The 25263-nt window shown below is 34.1% G+C and overlaps 1 protein-coding gene across 1 annotated transcript in view; it reads left to right on the top strand.

Moving 5' to 3' along the window:
* The window catches only part of fs(1)N (female sterile (1) Nasrat), a 216697-nt gene extending 193088 nt beyond the window's left edge, over positions 1–23609 (top strand). The window contains exons 27-32 of the mRNA XM_081772155.1: positions 2305–2442; positions 6020–6268; positions 9342–9435; positions 15909–16084; positions 19521–19668; positions 22958–23609. Of these exons, the coding sequence (XP_081628281.1) occupies positions 2305–2442; positions 6020–6268; positions 9342–9435; positions 15909–16084; positions 19521–19668; positions 22958–23151 (999 nt within the window). The 3' untranslated portion in view covers positions 23152–23609. The remainder of the gene's footprint in view (positions 1–2304; positions 2443–6019; positions 6269–9341; positions 9436–15908; positions 16085–19520; positions 19669–22957) is intronic.
* The last annotated feature ends 1654 nt before the right edge of the window (positions 23610–25263 follow it).

Below are 25263 nucleotides of genomic sequence, written 5' to 3'. Positions count from 1 at the left end.
ATTGTTACACCCAAGCAATCAAGAAAAAGAGTAATAGGCTTCTGTAATTAATAGAATAGAATAGAATATTTTATTGTCGTTAAGTTTGTATATACAGACAATAGACAACGTCAAATGAAGTTAAATAAATTTCCTTTTTCTTAACCTATGCCATTGCATGTTTTTATCTTACTCAAACATCTTAACATTATAATAGGATACAGCAACTAACCAATAATACATTTTGCTTTTAAATTGAGTAATAAGTAAATTTTGCATGTGTATTGATAGCCTGTTCATACATTTTATACCTTATGCTGTATAGTTGTTTTTAATTATTGATAGCCTGTTAGGGGTCGTCCACATATTACATAACGCGTCAACGAGGGGTAGGGGGTTCGGCTTTGCGTTACGAAGTGTGACAAGGGGGAGGGTTTATATGCAATCTTTTATACAAATAATTTTATACACTTCTTTTTTCCTTATAAGTAAATAAATACTTCCATTGTTTTGGGAAATTGCGAACATGTATATAAGTTGAATCATGCAGAAGGGATTCGAAGACTCTACTAGACACCAGCATGACTGCTGACGAACTCTGCATGTACAATAAAACTCCATTTTGTGGCTATCACAGCATTGCATTTACGGTACGTTTTTCTGGAGTTAGTTGTTAGTGATCGTAAACACCACTTGAAAACGCCCTTACGTTCTCACTCGTATCGCTATTTCTGAGAATATTATTTAAAACTTTGATTTGAACTATTACTGACTCCATTCTTCTAAGGAGTTTCACATCTAAAACAGAAGAAATTCTTTCTCGTGAAATAATATTTTTTTGGATATTAAATCCTCTGCAAATCGTGAATCGTTCCTTCATGGAAAATAAGTCATTAAAAACCTAATTCGTCTGATATTCATCTCGTACTGATTTTTTTTTCATTTTTGGATTTGAGTATTTCTGGAGAAATAGAGTTTAATCGAATTCCGGCAGTGATTTACAACAAGAATAATTTAGAAAGAGATAAACTGAAGTCCGAAGTCCAAAGAAGATGCTTGAAAGCTTGTTCATACACGATATGTCCCTGCTCTTTTACGTGTGCAGTCACTTCGAATCTAGGTTGACGAGGAAGAGAACTTCTTTGCATCCTCGATACTGTCGAATTTCAAATACACAAAGCATCCTGGATCCTGAAAAAAGATGCCGATGTCAGCTCTTTAGATACTGTTTCATCTGCATCTTCAGGCAGCATTTTCTCCTTGCCGGTCATCGGTGACCTTAAAGGACGGGTGCTGTCTCCTTGGGAAAAGGACTATGCAATTTCGAAGAATTAAGACTGAATAATTAAACCACCTTATGGGGTTAAAATGTTATTACGATACTACCATTTTATAATACTTTGATTTGCTGGAGAAAAACGCTACAAATATATTCAAAATACAAGCATTGTGTAATAAAAATTACTACCATCAAAATAGGTATTATTATTGTAATAACCTCCAAAATAAGCAAAATTGGTGAAAAAAGAAAAATCAAAAAGTGTTACGTAACAAAGGAGGGAGGGGTTCGGCTTGGTGTTACGAAGTGTGACAAGAGAGAGGAAGGGGTAAAAATTAGTCAAAAATAGCGTTACGTAATATGTAGACGGCCCCTTATACGATACATCAACTTGTTTCGCAGATCTAATGATACAGTATATGTTGTTTATGCATATTATATATATTATTATATATAATTCAATACTTTAAAGTGCTTGAAGGAACAAAATCAGATGAACTGTCACGTTTCAAAGCTCAGTCACATTTATTCGACATGTCCATCATTTACATATGAAAACCCTAAATTAAGGAATGTTAACACTGTTATAATGAGAACAGATTTCTGAGTTGAATACCTAAAACTACACGTCCGAAATGAAAATTATTCATGGTCTTGATTTCTATTCCTATATACAGGTATACATATCTATATATCCGCCTCTCTCTCTGTATATATATATATATATATATATATATATATATATATATATAATAGAGAGAGAGAGAAAGTATATATTATATATTTATATGCTTCCATTTTTCTTTAAAAAATAGTGTAATTCAGAATCTGGATCAAAAGCAATTTAAATCAATCATATAGAAAATATATACTACTTAAAATCAAATTAAATTGCAATTCCAGTAATCTGTAATATCTTACTTTTCTTATTTATTTACTTCAAATGTTTACTTGTTTTACACTTTATAGCTTGAAATATATATATATATATATATATATATATATATATACGTGCTGAAAATGACGTCTAAATTCTTTGTTTTCAGGAAAATTTCACCACCATTTGCAGAAATGTTGAAAATCTGTATGAGGCTGCACACTCTCAACTCAATGTTCTTAATAAGTTCGATGTTGCTCAGATTGTCAGATTTCCCTTCAATGTGGAAAGCGTTCACCATTTTCAGGTTAGTTCAGTGAGTACGATAAATTAAATTATCACTTCCTAATTAGCTTCAATTTATTTAATTTGATAATTCTGTAGACCATATTACACTTACGATCTTACATAATGGTATAGAAGTCAAGTTGTCAATGCTTAAAATATGTATAGAATACTATATTTTACAGTCTACATAATATAAACATGCGATTGTGCACATATATATGTTATAAATTTTATTATTAGTAGTACGAGTAGTAATACAGTATACATAATTTGTTCTTACGAGTGAATATAAACAAGAATTATTATTTTTTATGATAAAGTGAACAGTGTTCTACTTAGATATTCACAAAGTTATAAAGAGCATGCTATTTAACGGATTGAGTACATGTAATATTTTTGTTGCTTAAGCCATTGATTTATTTATAGGGGACTAACGTTGTTTTCTTCGAAATTGTGATTTAACTGATTCCTTATTCAAAGCTAGTTAAAATGACCCTCGCTTTTTCAAAATGAATTTCCATTACAGAAACATTTAATGTTACATAAACACCATTAACTATTAAAATGGTATGGAACTAAATTTAATTGTCACGAAGTAAGGGATATTTAAATAGATTTGATTAAGAAAACAGTCAAATGATACTATTAAAATTGAAGTTCATTTCAAAGAAAACAGAAAAATAATTTTCTCCACAAAACAATCAGCTAAATAACCAAGACCATTAATATTAACTTGCACACTAAAGTAAAGAAAGCACTCTTAATCTGATTTAAAGGTAACCGAGAAAGATCTGTGGATTTTTCACCCACCACCTTCGAACATCGATATGTCACCTAAGACGTACCTGGAAGATCAAAAATAGTCCCCATCAACATCGACGACCTTCTGCCAACGTTCTGGAAGGCCATGGATTCCATCACGGTAGAACTTGGTGGACCGTGAAGCGAAGGGATTTGAACTGGCGTCCTCTAAGGTCCATTCCTTGAACAATGGAACAGGTGATTATCGGACGGAGCAATGTCCGGGAGTATGGCGGATGCAATAGTGTTTCCCATCCAAGGCGTAGAATGGTGTCTCGGGTCATCCTAGCCACGTGGAGCCTAGAGTTGTCCTGTAACAGAAGGACCTCTTTGCGATTCAGAAGTGCTGGCTCAATAGTTTTCAGGTTTTCGTGAACACTGCTCAACTGCTGACAGTTGCATTGATGCTCTGAGCAGCTGGTAGAAGTTCCGAATGCACGATGCCGCAAGCAGTCCTCCAAACACACAGGAGGACCTTCTTCTGGTGCAGTGATGGTTTTGACTGTTTTGGAACCGGTTCATGGGATACTAACTAATTATGACGGCGCCGTGGAACTTCATACAGGACCCACGTCTCATCACATGTCTTCAACCTGTCCAGAAATGGCTCCTTCCTCAGACGAGACAGCAAAAAGACACAAGTGTCTGCTCACGTTGCCTTGTGGCCCGGAGTCAATCATGTGGGACACATCGACCCAACGTGTAGTGCTCCTCAAGTTGATGGAGGTGCTGCCGAATGATTTCTCCACTCACAGTAGTCCCAGTTCCTCATATCTCTGGCCATTGTTCGCCTCAATTGCCGCGTGAAGATATTCATTTTGTAATGTGTGTTGGTCTTTCGTCACGTGGTGCATCTTCGAGTGTTTCGTCACCGTCCTTAAACTTGTTAAACCACGGCTGCACTGTCCGCGTATTCACGACAGCCTCACCAAAGTCCTGGCATATCTTTCACCCCGCATCAGTGGCGTTTGACCCCAGTTTGAATTCGTACCGCATACACGCTCTTATGACGCTCTGTGGAGGTCCCATGTACTGTCCTTACGCAAGTTCACGGTGCAACTGAACTGCTACAACCAGGTAGTATGTTGGATATATACCCACATCAACGCCTTATCTCCATTCGCATTTAACTCTCAGTATGAGGGCCAATGGAACACAGACCTCCACAAAAAGCGACAGACCTTTCTTGGTTACCTTTATACAAGTCTGGTTGATTTTTATCCATTTTTACGTTCATATAAATATATAATGTTCCGCTAAAGATACTCAGTAAATATCACAATTATAATCCGTAAGTATGATTCAAGTCTAAATTTACCGTGTATACATCAGTACTCATAAAATGTTCAGCTCATCTTCGTTAATCAACTAAAAGTTGATTAATTTAGTTTCTTGTATAACTGTACGTAGAAGTCCACTTATATTTTGAGTTTTATGCGCCATGGTTATAATCTTGAGACTAAAGGAGATCATGAGAAATGGTGAAAAGGCAATATGTAATGTTCATTTCTTGAGTCAGTGATGATTTCCGAAAATTTCCTCCAAGGAGGAGTATTAATAAATGGGGGTAAAAGTAATATTGAGAAAATTTTGGTAACATAGGTTGAGCACGATTGGAGAATACCCCCGGAGGGGCAATTTCGGGACTCCGAAGGGAAATTTCCCCTGGGTCACCCTTGAAATAGTTACTGCCTCGAGTACAATTTTAACCCGCTATCGTAGTTTGAAGAAAGTACATAAATTTAATTATCAGATTTTCGGCTACCAAAAAATCAATATTACTCTATTGTCTATTCCACGTAAGCTTCCTTTACAGGTCGTTAAAGGAAAATATTATATATATATATTATCTTCTTGTTAAAATTGCCTACAAATACTATGATTGAAGTTACTTATAGTAATATCACTCTGTTTAAAACTATTAATAGTAATATTATTATTAGTAGTTTTAAACATCTGCCAAAGGCGAAACCTGATCTTATTCGAAGGTCTAAATTGGAAGTTCATTGCTCATATATGGTTTCCAGAGTTTACTATAATTTGCATGGAAGTTAAAGGCTGAAAGAAGCAATGTTTATTAAAGTCCAAATTTCGAATTTTTTTTTAAAGAAAAGTTTTATTCAAGCGTAAATTAACGTTTTGCAACTTCAAATGTTTTAATTCATACTACTGCTGAATTTGTTAAATAAATGCAGTGGACCTTGGGTTACGAACTTAATCCGTTCCATAACGCTGTTCTAAACTGACATTTATTCCCGTTGAAATTAATGCAAATAAATTAATCCGTTCTAGCCACAGAAACATAGTACTGTTTGTTCAAATGTTTCTGTGTGATGAAAAATATCGAATCGTCATTATCCTTCTTAAAGACACACAAATAACACTAAATGAAACAAAACAATGTGACAAAAGATAAAATAAAATGTTTTTTAAAGACAACACACTGACATAATGCTTACAACAAACACACAGAAGTACTATTAGGCTCGTGGAATTGTCGATGTAAGCGTCTGTGTGCATTCGTTTCCGAAATATTGTTCGTAAGTTGAGGTAAACATTGTTCACAAAACTTTGTTTGTAAACCGAATTGTTCACGAGTCGAGGGACTCGCAAATCCATGATCCACTGCATAGCGTAATATTGATATTATTTAATATACTGTATATATATATATATATATATATATATATATATATATATATATATATATATATATATATATATATATATATATATATATATATATATATATATATATATATATATATATAATATGATATTTTTATTCCTCACAGACGTTTCAAGTCCGAAGTAACAATTACTTGGCTGTGAGCTACAGTGATGACTGTGGAGGAGTTCTGTTACGATGGAACGAAACTACTTCCAAATTCTCTAAAATGGATGATTTATCTATTGGAAACATAAGAAAATGGAAATCCAATACAGTTGGCGGTGAAGTGTACATTGTATCCTCAGGAAATGACTCATCTAATTGTGAATTTAAAGGCATTAATCTCTGGCAATTTACTGGAAATACTATCAAGGTTAGAATCATAACAAAAAAGGTATATGAAATAATAGTCTATGAAAGCAGATAAGAAATTATGTTCAATCTAGTCAGTGAATGTTCATTGTTCACTTTTTTAAAGTTATATTATACAACCATTATTTTTTTAAAAGTAAGGTTCACTTTGAAATAGAAATGAAAAAATAAACATTGTTTAAAAATATTTTCTGAATTTGCATATAATTCTCTTTTCGCAATGCAATTTCCTTGATAGTTAAATATATATCGTAACGAACGGCGACTTTTCGAATATCCTTATAGAACTCCCTAACCTGTAATGAGATCCAGTTATTCTAGGTAGGGGATTTTAACTTCGTCAGTGTTGAAACCCTTATTTCCAAGGAACGTCTTGAGATGGCGGAAGAGGTGATAGTCATAAGCGCAAGGTCTAAACTTTATGACGGATGATCTAATTCCTTCTAGCCAAAAGATTTAATCAAATCTTGAGTTTTACATTATGCTTTCTCGAACAATTTGACCCACTTTGCATTTTACTATCACTCATTGCATGCCCCGATTTACCTCACATATCTAAAACCTAACCTTTGGCGTGACAGCCCTTTATGGGCCTGATCTACCCCAATGTCATGTGTTAGCGACCGTCTGGATTACGTCCAGCCTAGAAACCATCATGTAGTCAGCTCGTTGCGTTGCTCTATCTCTAAGGCGTATCAGGAATTTTCTAAATCTAGTGACCGTCACGAAGAAATTAAAGAAACACAAATCTCCGGGTGTAGATGAAATTCCGGCTGAGTTAATTTTAGCTGGAGGCGAAATATTGTGGAACAAGATACACAAACTCATTCTCCTTATCTGGAACAAGGAGGAATTGTCACAAGAGTGGAAAGAATCAATCATTGTTCCAATTCACAAGAAAGGCGACAAAACTGACTGTAATAATTATCGAGGCATTTCTCTTCTGTCAACATCCTATAAAATCCTTTCAAATATTCTATTGACAAGACTGACCCCATGCGGAGATGAAATTATTGGAGATTATCAGTGCGGATTTAGACGAAGTCGATCAACTATCGACCAAATATTTACCATTCGCCAAATACTCGAAAAAAGTGGGAATACAATACCCCGGTACATCAATTATTTATTGATTTTAGAAAGGCGTACGACTCGGTTAGGAGAGAAACATTATACAACGTTCTTACAGAATTTGGAATACCGAGAAAGCTAATTAGATTAATTAAGATATGTTTAAATGAATCCCAAAGTAAAGTCCGGGTAGGAAAATTTTTGTCCACGAGCTTTCACGTCGAAAATGGCCTGAAACAAGGAGATGCGTTGTCGCCATTATTATTTAACTTCGTTCTGGAATACGCTATAAGGAAAATCAAAGATAGCAACCAGGGCCTACAGTTGAACGGTATTCACTAGGTTATGGCATATGCTGATGATGTAAATTTAATAGGAGATGATAGGAGAACAATAGAAAGAAATGCAGAGATCTTATTAAACGCTTGCAGGGACATGGGGACAGTAAATGCAGAGAAAACTAAATACATGGAAGTGCGTCGGAACCGGAATACAGCAAATTATGGATGCGTTAAAATATTAAATAATACTTTTGATAAAGTGGATAGTTTCAAATATCTAGGATCAATATTGACAGAGGAAAATCATATTCACGGAGAAATTAAATGTCGACTAAAAGCAGGGAATTCGTGTTACTATTCGGTTCAAAATCTCTTGTCGTCGCGAATTCTGTCGAGGAATTTGAAGCTTAAAATATACAAAACGATAATCATGCCTGTTTTGTATGGCTGCGAAACATGGTCACTTACTCCGAGGGAAGAACATAGACTGAAAGTATTTGAGAACAAGATCCTGAGACGAATATTCGGACCCAAGAGGAACGAGAATGGGGAATGGCGGAAACTTCATAACGAGGAACTACATAATTTATATAGTTTACCCAACATTGTTAGGGTCGTCAAGTCTAGGAGGCTTAGGTGGGCGGGTCATGTAGCTAGAATGGAAGAAAGTAGAAACGCTTTCAAAGTCTTGACTGGAAGACCAATCGGAAAACGACCATTAGGAAGACCTAGGCACAGATGGAAGGACAATATTAAGATGGATCTCGCAGAGATTGGAATACAAAGTAGAAACTGGATGCAGTTAGCTAAGGATAGAAGTCAGTGGAGAGCTTTTGTGAACGCGGCATTGAACCTCCGGGTCCCATAGGCCATAGAGTTAGTTAGTGGCCGTCACGTCTTTTATTCACGTCATTTTCCACTTTGCGTCACGACGCTGGGTGGGCGCAGAGAATTGGGGTGCACCGGCCGGGAATCGAACCCGGAACCACATGCACACGAGTCCAACGGAACCACATGCCCCTAGGCCCTAGACTAAGGAACCACCTCCCTCACATATCTGGGGATGAATATTCGTAGTTTCCATGTTTCTCGCTGTTAGGAACCAGATGACTGACCATATTTCACAGTCTGTGGGTCGCTCGATTTTCTTAAGCATGTTAACCTCACACTAAAAGGTATACAGACTGGCGCAGTGGGTTGAGATGGCGTCTGATTGTGCGCGAGGGAAGCCGAGAGCCTGTGAGTGCACTTATTCTTAAGGGTATGCAAATTTCAAACTAGAGGCCTATTCAAAAACGGATCTTACTTTTAAAAGTAATCTTCAGTTTTACAGCAGTCGCAGGTTTTGATAAATTAGCTATGAGTGTTTTCTAGAACAGTGATTATACTCTCACTGTTTATGTAACACGCAGTTACAAAATCTATGTACTTCATTTTGACTAGTAAGATGTGTGTTTCGTTTTCGCGTTAACTTTCTTCCGTATATCGTGACTGACGACGGAAACAAGGGAATTCAAATAAAAATTTCAGATTTTTTTTAAAGCTTGTTCTACTATGAAACTTTACTAAAAGTTTCTATTGAAACTATCTAAATATTGTGTCTAAGCTTCTCTTAATATTCGCAGGTAATAAATTTTCTAGTTTGTCATTTTAAGCTTATTTAATAATGGGAATATAACCTTCAGTAAACAGTAATTTATTAGTAACCTATTTTACTTTCAGCATGTGCAAAAGCTAAGGAATACAGAAATTGAAGATATATTTTTTGAAGATTATCGGATGGACGAACATCATAAACAATGGAATTACATTGAAAGTAAGTATAAAATTCTTGCTAATAGCTACCGCCACATGACGAAGTATATTTTCCATGCGCATAACCTCGGGTGTAGAATACTACGTCTCTGATTAGAAAAAGAAAAAAAAGTGATTTGGTTCCCACTTTTAAAAAGTTCTAGTAGAAGCAATATTTTGTGTTTACTCTTATTATAATAAAGTATTGGTTTCATAATATTAAAAGGAATCATTGAAACATTGAAAAGTGAGATATTGAAACAGAATAGTTATTTTAGTACTTACTCTCAAACATGTCAAGTAGGTGATATATTCGTAGTAACACTTCTATGTGAACTGAAATCTGAAATGACGTTCCATTAAACGTCTAATTTAGAAAAAATTTCTACATACATATAACATTCTGTGATGTAATAATTGATAATTACACTAACAGATTATATTTCAAAGACTGGTTATTTTGCTTCATTATAAATTAATATTATTTTCTACTAAACCGCTACAGTCTGTTTGTATAACATTATGATTGATTTCTTGTTGAAAATCAATAGTATGTTCATAAATGGATCACAGCAAGTATTTCCCTTTTAATATATTAAGTTAAATGAATATGGAAAAGACAGATTTCAATATACAAGTTATTCTTTGATTGTGGTTTACGTAATTAAGTACCGGAAAGGTTACGTACGACGAAACGTGGGATCCGAACTACTACTCGAGCTTCTAAACAAGGCATTATATAAGTCTATGCCGGCAGAGTTTGAACCTACGAACTCTCCACTGAATGAGAGCTCTCGAGTTATGAGGCAGACCTGGACAAGTTATTATCCAGTACAAAGCAAAGGATAGAAAGGATATATGAAGGACATTTCTCAATATGTCAATATATATGTATATAATATTGTTTGCCAGAGAATAATAGTTTCCTCGTACCTATATGGTGAACTACAAGACTCAATTTAAATTCCCCGGCAGAAACTCACGTGATTCGGATCCTATGTTAAACTGTTGCCCACGTCTCATATGACTCAGTATTGAAAGAGACACTCAACTCTACATAAGAAAAAAAAGTAATCAACCCCTTTCGGACCAGTGACATCCATATGGATGTCATGAAAACCTAACCCTTATTAAGGATCGTATTAATAGTGGAGATGATGAAATTTGTTAGTGGATTCAAGGCAAGACTTTTAGTTCTACTATTTCTCCTTAGGTGACAACACCTTACAGGCAGAAAAGACAAAAAATGTTGTCTCAGCAGATGGTAGGTCTAAGGAAGCATTCAATTACAACACAGATGTGTTTGTTTTGACGATAAACAATTAGCAACTTCGAGATAGGAAAACCTTTTGCAATGATATTATTTATATTTATTTGATTGTTTATATTTTTATTCATATATATCGGGCTTAAGAATGAAGAAAAAGAAATAATTTATAATATTACACTAATGTTGATTTTGGAAATTTATATTTCAAGCTTGTAATTTTCTTTTCCCATAATAACGATTCGCTTTTGTTTATGGTTGCTTAGCAACCAGATTAAGAAGAGCTGTTTATTGAATGTAATGTACTCAATATCGAATCTTAGAAAAGAGTAAGTGTAGAAACTTATTTGAGTTCAAATAATATTTTTAAAACCCAATATACGAAATTGCTTTCTTCGCATTTATTGTTTAAGCAATTTTTAAAGCAATGAAAAGGCAAAATAACGAACTGGGTGAACTGTTAAGGTTATACTTTGATCTTCGGTCACTTTTGCAACCTAAAGCAGGTAAAATCCCTTCAGAATTTCCCTTTTTCGGCCCAAATGTTCCACAATGCAAATAATTGTTTTTATCAGTAATGTGAATGTTCTCCGCACAATAACTATGCCCTATACAACGGTCTAGACAGTCATTTAAGTAAATGAAAACTGTATTACAGCACGCACATAGGAAAATTACACCTGGAACGCAAGGGGTTAATAGAGCGAAAATTATTTATACGTATTATTTTCTAAAATGATTAAAGACGAATTAAGAAATAAAATTCAGAAATATAAATTAATAAAGAAAAAAGTATTACCACTCCCCAAAATTAGTAATGATAGTTATGAGAATACAAAACCAAAAGTAGGTATGTATGCAAATTTCAATGAAAAAAAAAAAACTAGATATAACAATAGATTATCGGAAAATGGAGTGAATATAATCAGGTTAGATATTATGCAAGGCTAAGACTGGTCCGTGGATAGTATAGTAGTGTAAGAATTTTCCCATTTCTTTCCAAGGAAGGGGAGAGTGATATGGGTAAATCTGAAGAAAAGATTGAGGATATTTACATGAAAAAGAGTACTTGGGTGTATTGTTGGGATGATTTGTATTGTATTCATTGCGTACCATGTATCAAATACATATGAAATTGCACCTTGGTATAGAGCATGTCAGAAAACATTAACATGATTAATATGTATTATGTTTACATATAATTAATTAATCACACCATGTGAAAGTACTATTTATATGAATGAAATTAAGTAAAACCGTGATAATTGCTGTAGTTACTCTAAAATTATTATGCATGTTCTTAATTTAGAAGCGTATTGACAAAGTAAAACGCACAATTTAATATTTTTTTCCTACTTCTGCCTTGAACTTAACATCTTTAATCAGTCTCAGGTAAATGATTGAACAATTTAATGGATGTCCGAAAAAAAAATCCTGGAGGTTTCCAGTCTACATAAAGGAACATATGTATGTTCTTTAGCTCTTGTATTATGACCATGTATATTTACATTTTTGTATATTTCCTGGTTTTGTTTACCATTGCTTTACATACTAAACTGTATAATGCAAGAGGTAAGCACATTTAATTTTCTAAATAATGGTGTGCAGTGAATTCTTTGATTATTTCGTCTGGTAGTTCTGATAATTTCTTTTGTGTTTTGAAGGCTTCATGTGATCTTATAATATTACCACGTAACATAATTCAATATCTAATGTGAGTTTCCACATCCACACAGTATAGTTTATAATTATGTACATTGATATCTTGTAGATTAATGAGCGAATTGCAAAGCACATCCTGTTTTTTTGCACCACAATAGTTTTATGTGATCATGTGTTACGGAACACGCAGACGAGGATTCTGAGTATTGTCAAAATGGGATGGTTGATGTTGACCAAAAGGGAGGTTAGACTTTCACTAACAGAAAGCTGGACAGTGAACACATTTAAGAATGTAACCAGTGCTGCCAACTGTAGACACATGTCCCTAAACGTAGGAACATTCAGACCTTTTTGCTGAACGTAGGGACATAGCTCGAAAATTGGTAGGAAACGTAGGGATTTTTTTTGAACTTGATTAATAAAAATTAAGTGCAATCAACTTTCATACTTGTAACATTAATTGGTCAATGTCACTGTGCTTTACACTATCCTGACAAATCGTAGGAATTATACTTGAGTTACTAGTCAGATTCAGATTCTAACTTCCAAAAAGGAAGAAATACGTATATCGTAGAATTAGTTGATTTACGAATTTACTCTATGTTGATTAACACTGGAACAAAGAATAGAAACAAAATTGAGTCAGAGCTTATTAATTCATTTTGTTATAACTTCCTCCTTAAAGCACAAGAAGCTCCAGTACTTTTGACATAATAGATAAAGACACATCTTTCCAAAAACAATCTATTCTAGTGTTATTTGTTCTTCACGAGATTCGAACCCAATTGTACTAGAAAAGATCGCTATGTGAAATACAAGCCAGCCTTTCAATGTTTTCAGAAAAAAAATCATCATGGACAGGGAAGAGCATCAGTATGCATAAAGAACTTCTGATGAATAAAAATACATAGGCTATTACATAATTTTATGTAGCAGTCACATGTAGCACTTGTAATATATGACCATATAATCAGTATTAATATCTAAACTAATACTGTGCGTAGGAACATTTTGGTGAAAAGTAGGGACATTTTAACTTAAATATTGCGAACAATAGTCTGGCTATGTCTCTACAACTAATTAGGGTGACCAGATTCTGACAAGCGAAAAGTAGGACACAAGTATAATAAGGGACATAGCCAAAATATTGTTCGCAACATTTAATTAGGGTAACCAGATTCTGACAAGCGAAAAGTAGGACACAAGTATAATAGTATATGATAGTTTACTTTGTCGGCAGTACGCATGCCCTTAGTTCATTTAACGTTAACTTTAAGTTAATTTTTCGTTTTTGTTAAAAAGAAAGCACTAAACAAAAGTATTGAAGGAATTCAACACAACTCCAAATGTTTTCATGAATGACAAAGTGGTTTATTTTTATGAACGTATACTGAACCTTCGTGTAGGACTAAAGATTTTTTTTTTTAATCGATACGGAGCGTGGGATTATTTTAAGGAATGAGGGAAAATTTAGATCAGCACGAGAGAACTTCTACTTAACTTGGTTAGCATCACTGTCGTAAGTTGAAAAAGAAACCTTTCCTAGCTTACCGATACCTCAACAAGCCCTTCTCAGTAAAAACAATGGTTTGTTGATTATTCTCCTTCCCTTATCTTTTGAGGAGTGTTAAAAAAAATATAAATAAATAAAAAAAAACAGCAGCTCATCATTCAGGAAAAGTGTGTTTGTGATTGAAAATGTTGTGAATAAAGTATGAAACATTAAAATATTGCAAATAAGTAAACTCAGGACATTTCGCAGGATGCTTTGAAAAAGGACATTTCTCGATTTTCTAGGCGTCTTCGTAACAAGCAGGACAACTCTTTGAAAACAGTACTGTACTGCGAAAATCAGTACATCTGGTCACCCTACACTTAATATAACTGAGATTGGAATGCTTATCTGGAAAAGTAGATTTATTTAACTAGAAGGCAGATTTATATATTACTTTTTGTCAAGGTATTTCAAGAGCCCAGTGTGTGTAATGATTTTGTAAAGCCTGGATAACCTTTAGTATACGATTTTGGAACGGGGAGGGAAAACACTTTCAATTTCGGGTGAAATGGCGAGTATGAGATAAGCCATCTTTATTCCTTTAGGGAATTGAAACTGCGATGATATCTAATGAGAAAGTTCGGAATAAGGAATGTATGATAATTTTTTCTTCTGGACTATTTTTGTACAATAAAATTATTTGTAGACAAGTAATTGTTAGAGGACAATGTGATGACGGTAGAAGATAATGAAATAGAGGTATTACACACTACCAGTGTTGCCAACTATGTTTTGGTTAAGCCCCTATCAGTAAGTTAAATGTTCCTATTTTTTTTTTTCAATGAAAAGTCCCTAGGGGAATTTTAACTATAATGTTGATACTGAATATATGATCATGCATTACAAATGACATTATACATAATTTTGCTACATAAAATTACGTAATATGCAATTCTACTCACCAAGATCATTTTATTTTTTACACATTGATATGCTTTGTCCGCTTGAAAAAAGCATTAAAAGGTACACTTACATTTTACAGACCTCTCTTGCAGTACTACTAAGTGACTGGTTCCAATCTCTTGAAAAACAAGCAACCTTCATTGTATAATACTTTGGTTGTGAAGAGATACGTGCTGATTCATTATGCCAAAAGTTCTACAGTCTCTTTCTTGTGTCTTCAGATAAATTTATAACTAGAAGTAAATTTAGAAGCTCTGGCTCCAGTTATATTTTTCTTTTAGCATCACTCAAAATAATGGAAATTGTCTCAGTTAATTCATATTCTACGGAATTTTAATCTTTTTAGGAATTTGGATGGATTCTAGAGCTGATAACTCGGCTACAATTAAAATTTGTCAGGATAGAGCGAAACATGGTAATATTGCTCAATTAACATTACCAAAATGGCGATTCATTTCGCTCTATCTTTATTCATTAAGTGTTTTTTAAATCCATAAGTTTCCTACTAGTCAACTAGATCCATACCTATTTTCTTACGGTTAGCAAAAACGTCTGAAAAGTCCCTACAGTTGGCAACATTTCACATTGTTATGTTTCTTTGTATGTTGGTCTCGAGACGTTCGTTATGTAGTATAATATAATACAATATAAAACTACAAAAGTATTGAAATGTATAATTATTCAAATAAAATTTCTGAGCGTACTCGTAAACACAAACTAAACGCTTTGAGACTAGTTACAAACCAATCTATGGGTAATTTAAGTAGTAGTTCATGTGTTCTGAAGGCATTTGGAATTCAACTTTAATTAGCAAATTTTACTTTATTTATTTTTAATGTTTACTAAGCGTTTTGAGACTGCTTTCTCAAATATTTTATAACTTAAATACAATATTAACATTTTATACCTGTATTCAATTAATATCTTTCACTTTCTGATATTCAGGGTTTTTGAAGTTAAGATTTTCAATTAATGTAGTACAACGAAGCTCACTTTTCCACGTAATTACATTAATGACTTTCACTGTTTAATGAAAGTCTCCAACTTGACATTCTTAGTACTATCATGGATGTAATATGATTTGTCGCTTATAATGGCTAATTTTCAGAGCCCTTGAATCCCTTGTCTAACAACGAAAGCACCTCTAGGACATTAGCAAGGAGGCAGTCTTCGCCAAACGAAGACATCCTGGATGGTATTTCATTCACAGTAGGTGACCGAAGATTCTCAGTTTCCATTGTTCATAATGAACCTACCATTTCACGTTGGAATGATTTTATCGAGGTAATTATACTATTCTAAAGTTCTTAAACTATTATTATTTTAAGTTATACTACTTGACTGAGTGGAAATGATTGTTGAAATTTCTTCTACACTCACTAAACTCTTGCTCTTTAAATCATATTTATATTTGTATCCCTATTTGCTATCTACTTCCAACAGCCATTTTGGTAGTTTCGGCACTCGTCATTAGAAATGTTTGAAAATTTCGGACTAAAAAATTCTTCATATGTAAAACAGTTTCGATACTTACAAGAGTAACTCGTATGTCTTGAAATATTTCCACAACCCAAACAGCAGATGCATGCATACGCCATGATCGACAATAAGAACAAGATTAAACTGGCCCAAAAGATAGTGTGACAAGCGGACTATTTAACCTGAGGTCGCGACTTCGTCAGTATCTTCAGTTAGTTTTTAGAGGCAGTAAAGATAAATGCTTATAAACATCTGAAACGTAACCTGTTACTGTATGAGGTTAAACTCGGGCGTAACGCTGCGGCAGCAACCCAAGGAATATTTATCATGCGAAAGGAGGAGGTACAATGAAATACAGCATAGAAACTTGTTGGTTCTGGATATTTCGTGCAGGTTGTAAAAATTGTCTGAGATCAGCTAAGGCCCGTCCGTCTCAGGGTAACAGATTCTGAGGTCACGACACGTCATTGAGAAAAGTCCATTCATCAGTACACGACGACTGTCAAACTAAATCGACACGTCCCAGCCCACTGTAGCGTATCACCCTTAAAAACTTGGAAAACCATAAGGAGCTGCTGCATTGTGCTAGACGAGTTGAACAGAGAAGGGTGTATGTTGCTGTAAAATCCGCGTTGTGAATGTTTTCTGAAATGGATTATCACATGCGACGAAAATTGGATGTTTTTCCGAAATCCGAATATGCGAAAACAGAGCAAAGACCAAATTCCAGAACCTGTCGTCAAACGTCCATTTCTAGCTTGTTTTGTATGTGGTGAAACTAAGAGGAGATAATTCACTTCCAGTTCGTTAGTAACGATCGTACTATCAATGCTGACCTTTATTCCAAATGGCTGGAACAGATTACGTTGCACTACACCAAAAATATCTTGCATTGGTGAACCGAAAGCGCGTCCTCCTGCAACAGGATAACGCAAAGCCCCACATTATTTAAAGAAAAGGAAACAAAAATTCAGGAACTTGATGGCATCGAATTGATGCTACATCTAGATTTAGTCCTGACATCTTGTTCCTTCGGATTACTACATATTTCGCTTCATGGAGCACTTCCGAAATCACGACGCTTCATCAAACAGTAGTGACTGACTTCTTTGAGAAGGATAAGATGTGGTATCGACGTGGAATCTGGAAACGGCAAGAAAGTAGCTGCAGACAGTCCAACACGGGAGACTATACTTTGAATGTTAACTTGCTTTCATTGTATTGTAATGAATACAGGTATGTTGTGTACCGAACATTGCAAGACTTATGACTCATACTTGTAATAACTAACTTCTGATCTTGTTGTGCATGTATTGTCAGTAACTTATTACGATTTGTTTTGGACAACTCTTTTAAAGGAAGTTACGAAAAATTGTGGATAACAAAAATGAGTATTGATTTCATATATGATATTTTTTTTTATCGAAAGAGAGTAAAAGAAAAAAATCAACTATTTTCAGTCATCAAATTTTTTCACGATAGAAAAATAGTTTTAAACATCCACCATCAATAAGCCTGCATTCACTTTGACAGCGATTACTTTACATTTCCTTATTTTCCCAAATAAACAAACAAAATAATACATAAATAAAAATATTGCATTATTAATTGCCACAAAAATCACATTAAATTTTAGTGGATCTATTTTAGCCCCCTCTAATTCACACTGAGTTTCCTTCAGCATAGTACATACAGACGTTTAAAATATATACTTGGATACAGTTGTAATATAGAGAAGAGATCTGTAGAGAATTTTTTGTTAAACTTTCCCTCTTTGCGAATTTCATGACCCAGTTGTGCTGCACTTAGTGTATAACCAAGTATTTAAATATATATATATATATATATATATATATATATATATATATATATATATATATATATATATATATATATATATATATATATATATATATACTACATGAACTATAACCCGGTCAATATTTACTTCATTCGCATCAGTATAAATTGATTAATATAAACAAAATATTTTCACATAACTAATTTTTACTCTTATCGTAATTATCGTACACTTATATAACATTTTTTTCAGCATAAAACACACTTTTGAATGCCACTCGCATATAACTGTGACGTAAGAGACAAGAAATGAAGGAAAATTTTACCGATATTTTCGTCAGAAACTACTTCTCTTCATGCAAGTTTCGCAAACCTAGTTCAAACTGCTTTGCGGTCATTGTTCAAGCAAGCATTTGAAAAAGTTTCGGCGCTGCATGAATGACAAATTTATCAACTTCCATTTTAATCGGAACAATAGGGGCGAAGAAAGATACTACTGCACAACATACTATCCCTCAGCAAACACCTTCAACTACTTACTCATAGTTTTCATGTGTTCAGCCTCGTATGGCCTCCGTGACTTTATTCGTCGTCATGAACTGAGACACTGGTCCGATTAACAATTTTGGCAATCCAATCAAAGGTCCTTAGTACGGTCAACAAAGAGTGAGAAACATCACTGAACTTGTAGTTAGACCAAACTGATTCAAAACTGTTTACTTTCATTCAGGGAAACTTTTTTCTTTCAGTTTAATGTCTCACTAATATACTCCGAGTATCAAGGGACAGTGATCACGATAATCGATAAAATGAAGAAATAGGATGGGAGGAAACGCGAGAACTCCGAGAAAACTCGAGCATAAGGTGCTTGTCCACTATAAATCCCACTTGGTATGGGCTGGGATCGAACCAGGAGTAAACCACTGAACCACCTTCAATGTAATTACAACCCAAATATTACGGGGAACTCGATACCATCTACAGAGTATCCAACTCGATTCCTGACTTAACTCCTGGGAAATGGTAAAGGAAAGCCTCTCTTACCTGTGCAGCATGCAAGTAATTATAGCCGCTTTTATCTTTATTTCTGAGTAAAGCTTGAGTAACGAAGAAGAGAAAAGGGAAAAGAAGTCTGTTGTATCTCAGGTGAGTGAGCGTTGGACAATTGTTCTTGTCTACACCTGACAACACATTTATAAAGCCATTTATAATAATCATCTTCAAGGACAAGAGATTCTCGTATAGTTAACTTTTATATATCTTATTTAAAGTGTTTTTCGTATTTCTCGTATGTTAAGAGAAATTTAAAGGTTCAAGCATTTCGTAAAAAAAAAAAAAAAATATCTTGTTAAATATTACACAACTTTTACTCTACAGTATAAGATATACATTTAAAGTACGAAGTATCTATCCCTATATGTTGTTTACATTTTCGTTACAGATATTTGATGTGACAAACGATACAAAGCTTTATCAAAGGCTTCTAACCTCCAACCCTTGTTGCGTAAAATCGCTTCGACTTAGTAGGGATCAGCTTTACTTACTAGTTCTGGAAACCGACTGCTGTCTTCGACTCTTCAGATACGATGGTGAGTTTGTTACTACAATGCACTTTCCATTACAAATTTGCAGTTAGTAAATACAATGATTTCAAACTCAAAAACACTATATTTGCATTTTCTGATATTGCTATCAAACCAAATGTCGTCAGAAATTTTATTTCAGTAAAGTAAATATGTACTTCCGTTTGATCCAAGACAAGAATCAAATATTCAAGCAGTTCTATAAAGTTTTACGAGCATATATTCTTAATTTATTTGATATATTTTACAATAAACATTGCAATCACGTAAAAATATAATTAAAAGAGTAAAAATGTGCAGTTAGGGAGAGGGTCAACTAGGATTCCGGCTTAGCATCGGTGCACTAGCCAGATAAGCCATTTGGTATTAGCTAAATCTAATCACAACTGGACTCTACATAGTTTAAGCTACATTTGTTGTGCATGGGTAAGTCAGGTTTGTATTAATGAAAACTGTGATCTTTTGAGATAATTTGGTATAAAACGTATGGTTGTACGTATGTTTTCTGTGTGTTAGTCGTTATAGATGCTTACTAATACACAGCCAATAAATTGTCCAGGCACAGTAGAAGTGAATTGTGGTATAGTCTGTGTGGTTTGAGTTGGGTTAATACCAACCTTAAAGTGAAAACTTGTGGCGATTTTGGAGAACATACAGATACCTTAGTAGTCAGTGCACAGCATATTAAGCTGAAGAGAGCGTTCGAAAAACAGGTTCTATCTTTGGTCTTATTCCTCTATTGTAAATAGTAGTTATGGATGTACTACTTCAAGTTTGAGTATTGATTTGGAAATCTATCGTAGTTTTACACTGTGAAATGAAAATCACTTGTTTAAAAAGTGAAAATATGAAATGGACCGCAGAGTCCATATCAAAAAGTCATTACCCGCTATCTCTGTTTTTGTTCTACGGTGATAAAGGTTGGGAAAAGGTCGTTAATTTGAACCACTTACGATTTGAATACAGTTAGTGGAGAAGATTGAATCTATTCCTGGAAAGCTGAATCGATTGCAAGAAACCGCATCTCGATATTTTTTTTTTTTTACCGTTTTTGCTATGTAAACCAAAAACACTTGGGGTAATAGCCATGGGCGCCCGAAGGGGGGGCACGGTGGGTCCCGGGCCCCTCCTTGGCTCACGAAAATGTATACGTAATATAGTAAACCATATGTCTTAAATACCAGGCGTAATACAGCGACCATGGAGATGGAGGGCCCCCTCTAGAAAATTTTCTTTGGGCGCCCCTGGTAATAGCTCATTTTGTAGGTCTGAGCCGTTCTAACGCAATCTGTTAGTGACTGGCTGACCACGTATTCGTCGCTAGGCTGGACGTGCTGGACGTGGTTCGCCCTGTCTCTAACAAGCTTATCAGGAGCTTTCTAGACCTAGTGCCTGTCACAACGCTAGGTGCACGACGAAAATTGGGAAGCACTGGCCGGGAATCGAACCTGGGACCACGCGGACATGAGTCCACCACACTACGGTGTCCCCTATTTTTGCTATACAGAAATCGAAATTGAAAAAAATAGAAGTAATAGTAATTAAATTAATCATTTCTGGGTTTGGTTAACTGTTGTGAATAGTCTCGATATGCTTTTATGCTTTTTTTAGACGCTGATTTTTTTTTTTTTTTTTTTTTTTTAAGGGGCAAGCTATATTCTCGATAACTGTTGCCATTTTCGTTCTGTGGTGATAAACATTGAAACCGGAGATGGTTAATTCAGACCACTTCTGGTTTTAATCAAGCTTAACGTAAGAAATGGAACCCATTCTTGGGATGCTGAATCGATTACAAAAGACAGCTTCTCGATATCTTTTACTGCTTTTGCTCTACCTGTCGACAGACGGACGAACGGACAGATAAAGTCGTTCTACAAGACTTCCGACACTCTTACATAGCATAGTTTGGAAGTTTAAAAACTATCGTTCACGCAAATAGTAAACGGCCCATGCTTGGATAAATTTCTATTGTCCTTGAGAACTCGAAATCCAATGGAACTATTTTTAAATATATCCATCTATGAAGTCACAAGAAAAATGACATTGAAGTTGGGATATAAACTTGCTTATATCTCCGATGCTATTGGTAAGTCTTTTAATATTGTGCAATTGCTAAACCCAATTTGTATAAGATGTAGGTTTTTTAATACAGATGTGATAACTAAGATATAAATAGCAAAAAAATAATTAAGAAATCCACAACCTGATAACGTTGATGAGATAGTGCAGTTATATTTCAAACAGACTATTATAAACATGTGTTTATAGGCGTATATTTCTTAGCACCGGAAGTTTAAGAAAAGCTATCTATCTATCCATCATATATATAAAGATAGATAGATAATAAATGCTATACCATATTCAATGTATTTCTTTATGATCAATAGTACGGAGATAAAAAGCAAATATTTAATCCAAACGGTGAGGTCATTTTTCTCATGAATCCATGGACGTATTCCATTGAGCAAAGGATTCTCAAATTAGTGTAAAATGCTTGTGTACTAAGTGTAAATTAGTAGAAATTCATCCAAGCATCGGTACTTTTGTCATTGGCATGAGCGGTAGTTCTTTCATTGCATTTATACCTACAGAGAATTTCATATTTAAAAAATAAATTGTTAATTTATGTTTCTACATTAAAAAAAAAAAACCCTTTCTGCATGTTAAATTCGTGAATAGAGAAGATAAACTTCTTATTACATACAATTAAATGTTGTATGTTACTTTTAATTTACTTGGTGCATTAGTTTGAATATAACATGCAAATATCACAGGAGAAAATATAGAAATGGGGATGCATTCAGTCCGAAACAAGCAAATTTTGCGTAATCATCATTGCTAATGGATGAGTTACTAAGTGGCCGTAGAGACCTCCAGGATTTTCAGTCTTATGAAACGAAAGCTGTAGTGATGCCTTAGAGTGAAATAAAGTTGATGTACTTACCTCTGCATTTTGTTCCGTTTATTCTGTATTTGTATCTCTAGGACACTCATTTTTTTTTTTAACTCATTCAGAAATTAACAAAAGGCATCTTATCAAGACATAGTTCCGTATGAATCTAACAAGCCTTTAACCTAATCCAAAAGAAATATCATAGGAATAGACAAATCATCATCTTATAATTTAAACTTTGTCAATCATTTTGTGAATATAACTTAGATACACTTGAAAATCAAGCTTCAACCGTTTTTGAGAATGTTCTTGACTTATGTATGGATTCATATAAAATTAAAATATGGATTATCCACACTGTATAATATTTAATTTTCCTGTTACATTTATTTTATGTTTCAGGAATTGAAGGTTTTCAGGAAAAAAGAACATTGGATTTGAAAGGTGATAGAATTTACACTGTTTCTCTCCCTCTGAAGGATTCTAAAAACCCACATCAATTCATCATTTTGTTCTCAGGATTGGATCTGATAATCATCGAAGCTAAAATATTTGGTGATTTAGTAAATATTCACAATATTAATTGTAATTTATAACATTATGTATTAATATTATCATCTCGTAAAACGAAATATTTGTTTTTCTTTTAAGAAAGGCGACAATGCTAATTGTTAATGATAGTTAACTGTTAACAGCAGAAGTTTTCCTCTTAGATTTTATGAGATTGCAATCACGCACAACTAGAAAAATGTAATGAGAAATTTTGACTATGTTATGTGTGCGTGAAATAGAAAGGTGTTCAAAAGAATATAATTTATTAACATGTGCTATAGAGATACATCACACACAGTAACATGTAATTTTACAATGTGATACAGAGAGATATAATCAAATTGTTGAGAGTTTGATAATGATTAAATTTCTCTTTTTCGCTTCGGTTGTTTCACAAACAGAACTATCAAATGTATAAATATTTTTCGACGTTGTTGTTAGCATTGTTTAAATTTTTTGTATTATCTAATATAATAACCAATAAAAACTATAGTAAAATATAGATATAGTTTCTGGAATTTCATTCTACAGAATGTTATATACATAGTAAGTTAAATTATAAATAATGATATATGATTTTGATACAACTTGGTTGCGTGCTGAGAAGTCTGTGAATGAAAACATTTATCAACAAACCTATCACTGCAAGAAAAAAATAGAAATTGAAAATACGTCGGAAGATTGCAAATCTTCTTAAGAAGAGTTATCACGAAATTATTAATACTTAAGGGGAAACTAGAGTGGAACGATGTTATGTTAGGGCAATACTCTTCATTTTCCTAACATTTTGGCAAGGAAGAAATACTTTTTACGATAAAAAGTTGACAAATACGAAGTGTGTCCGTGTTTGAATAAGAAAAAAAAAAAAATGCTTCACATCTCTAATGTGATCTTCCTTTGCAACTTGGAAACTTGCATCGGACAATGCCCATACAAGTGCATGGGAATAGGATCGATTGAATCATGTTGGACTTCTGGAATAGGCCTTCTTTCCCCTGATGTTCTCTTCGCAATTTTAGGAGATAATTCAGTTGGCGCTGGTGGTCTTCCTCGTTTCTTGGGAACCTTATTGGAAGCCAAAATAAGTGCTTCCGCAACATTCATTCAAAAGTGTAGTAAATCTAGTATCGCTTGTTTAGAAACATTACATCTCAGAGTATCCTGACGATATTCCAGCCAACTATTCATTAAGGCCATATCAATTGCATGGAATATCATTTTTAGGTTCATGTTTTTGGATTTAACAAAATCTATACATACTGATCAAGTGGTCCATTTAGTCGACTCCTCCCATGCAACTGTTATACCTTTTCACAACCTCTGGCCTCTTCACATGTATATACTTTTTCTCCTCCTTGTCCCAGCGTTTTACTTAATCAACATTACTAATGCCGAGAAAGTTGGAAGCCAGACAGCAGCTCTATTCTCGAGCCATTTTACCATTAAGAACATCACGATCGTTGCTACACACTTTATCACAATACCCTCTTCCCTTCTTTCTGATATCAGTATCTGATATTAATGGGGGTTTGGAAAAACGCACAATCCCTGCAGCTAATAAATCTCTAAGTTTATTAATTTGTAGCAACTGGTAGGAGAAATAATTATCAAAATAAATTCGTGGCTTTTCTCGTTACCTAGTCTGTCTAAAAGGTGTAATATTACAGCTGCTCCTTGCCCATATACCTGTAACTGCTGAATGCAAATGAGTAAGTATGTGATATGTCAACTGTTGTATGATAATGTGACCGTAAATCAGAACGACTACAGATACCTCATCTTTATCAAATAATAAAACAGTTGCGCAAATACATTTTGGTTTAGGGGCAAACACTAGAATTTCCAACCGTTCGGTGGCAAATACGAGTTAAAAATACGAAACAAATTAGAAAATTAGGTTTCTTGGAATCTTATGGTAGCATTGACCCTCCTTCACCCTTCGTGGTTGCGTCACTGAGTTTAAAGTGAATACATTTCTCTCATTTTCAATCCAAGATTGACTAGAAAGGCCAGAAACACTACACACTAAATTAATATTTTGCGTTGCTTATATAATATTTTCTTAGTATTAGAAAATATGTAACATTTGTGTTATATTTTCATAAGTTGCAGGAACAGAGTTACTAAAATTTCAAACATTCAGCCTGTAGAAATGA

The sequence above is a fragment of the Thermobia domestica genome, chromosome 9 (genome assembly GCF_964235325.1).
Source record: "Thermobia domestica chromosome 9, izTheDome1.hap1.1, whole genome shotgun sequence".
NCBI lineage: Eukaryota > Metazoa > Arthropoda > Insecta > Zygentoma > Lepismatidae > Thermobia > Thermobia domestica.
The sequence above is the reverse complement of the archived record's forward strand: the minus strand, read 5'-3'. Positions and strand labels throughout refer to the sequence as shown.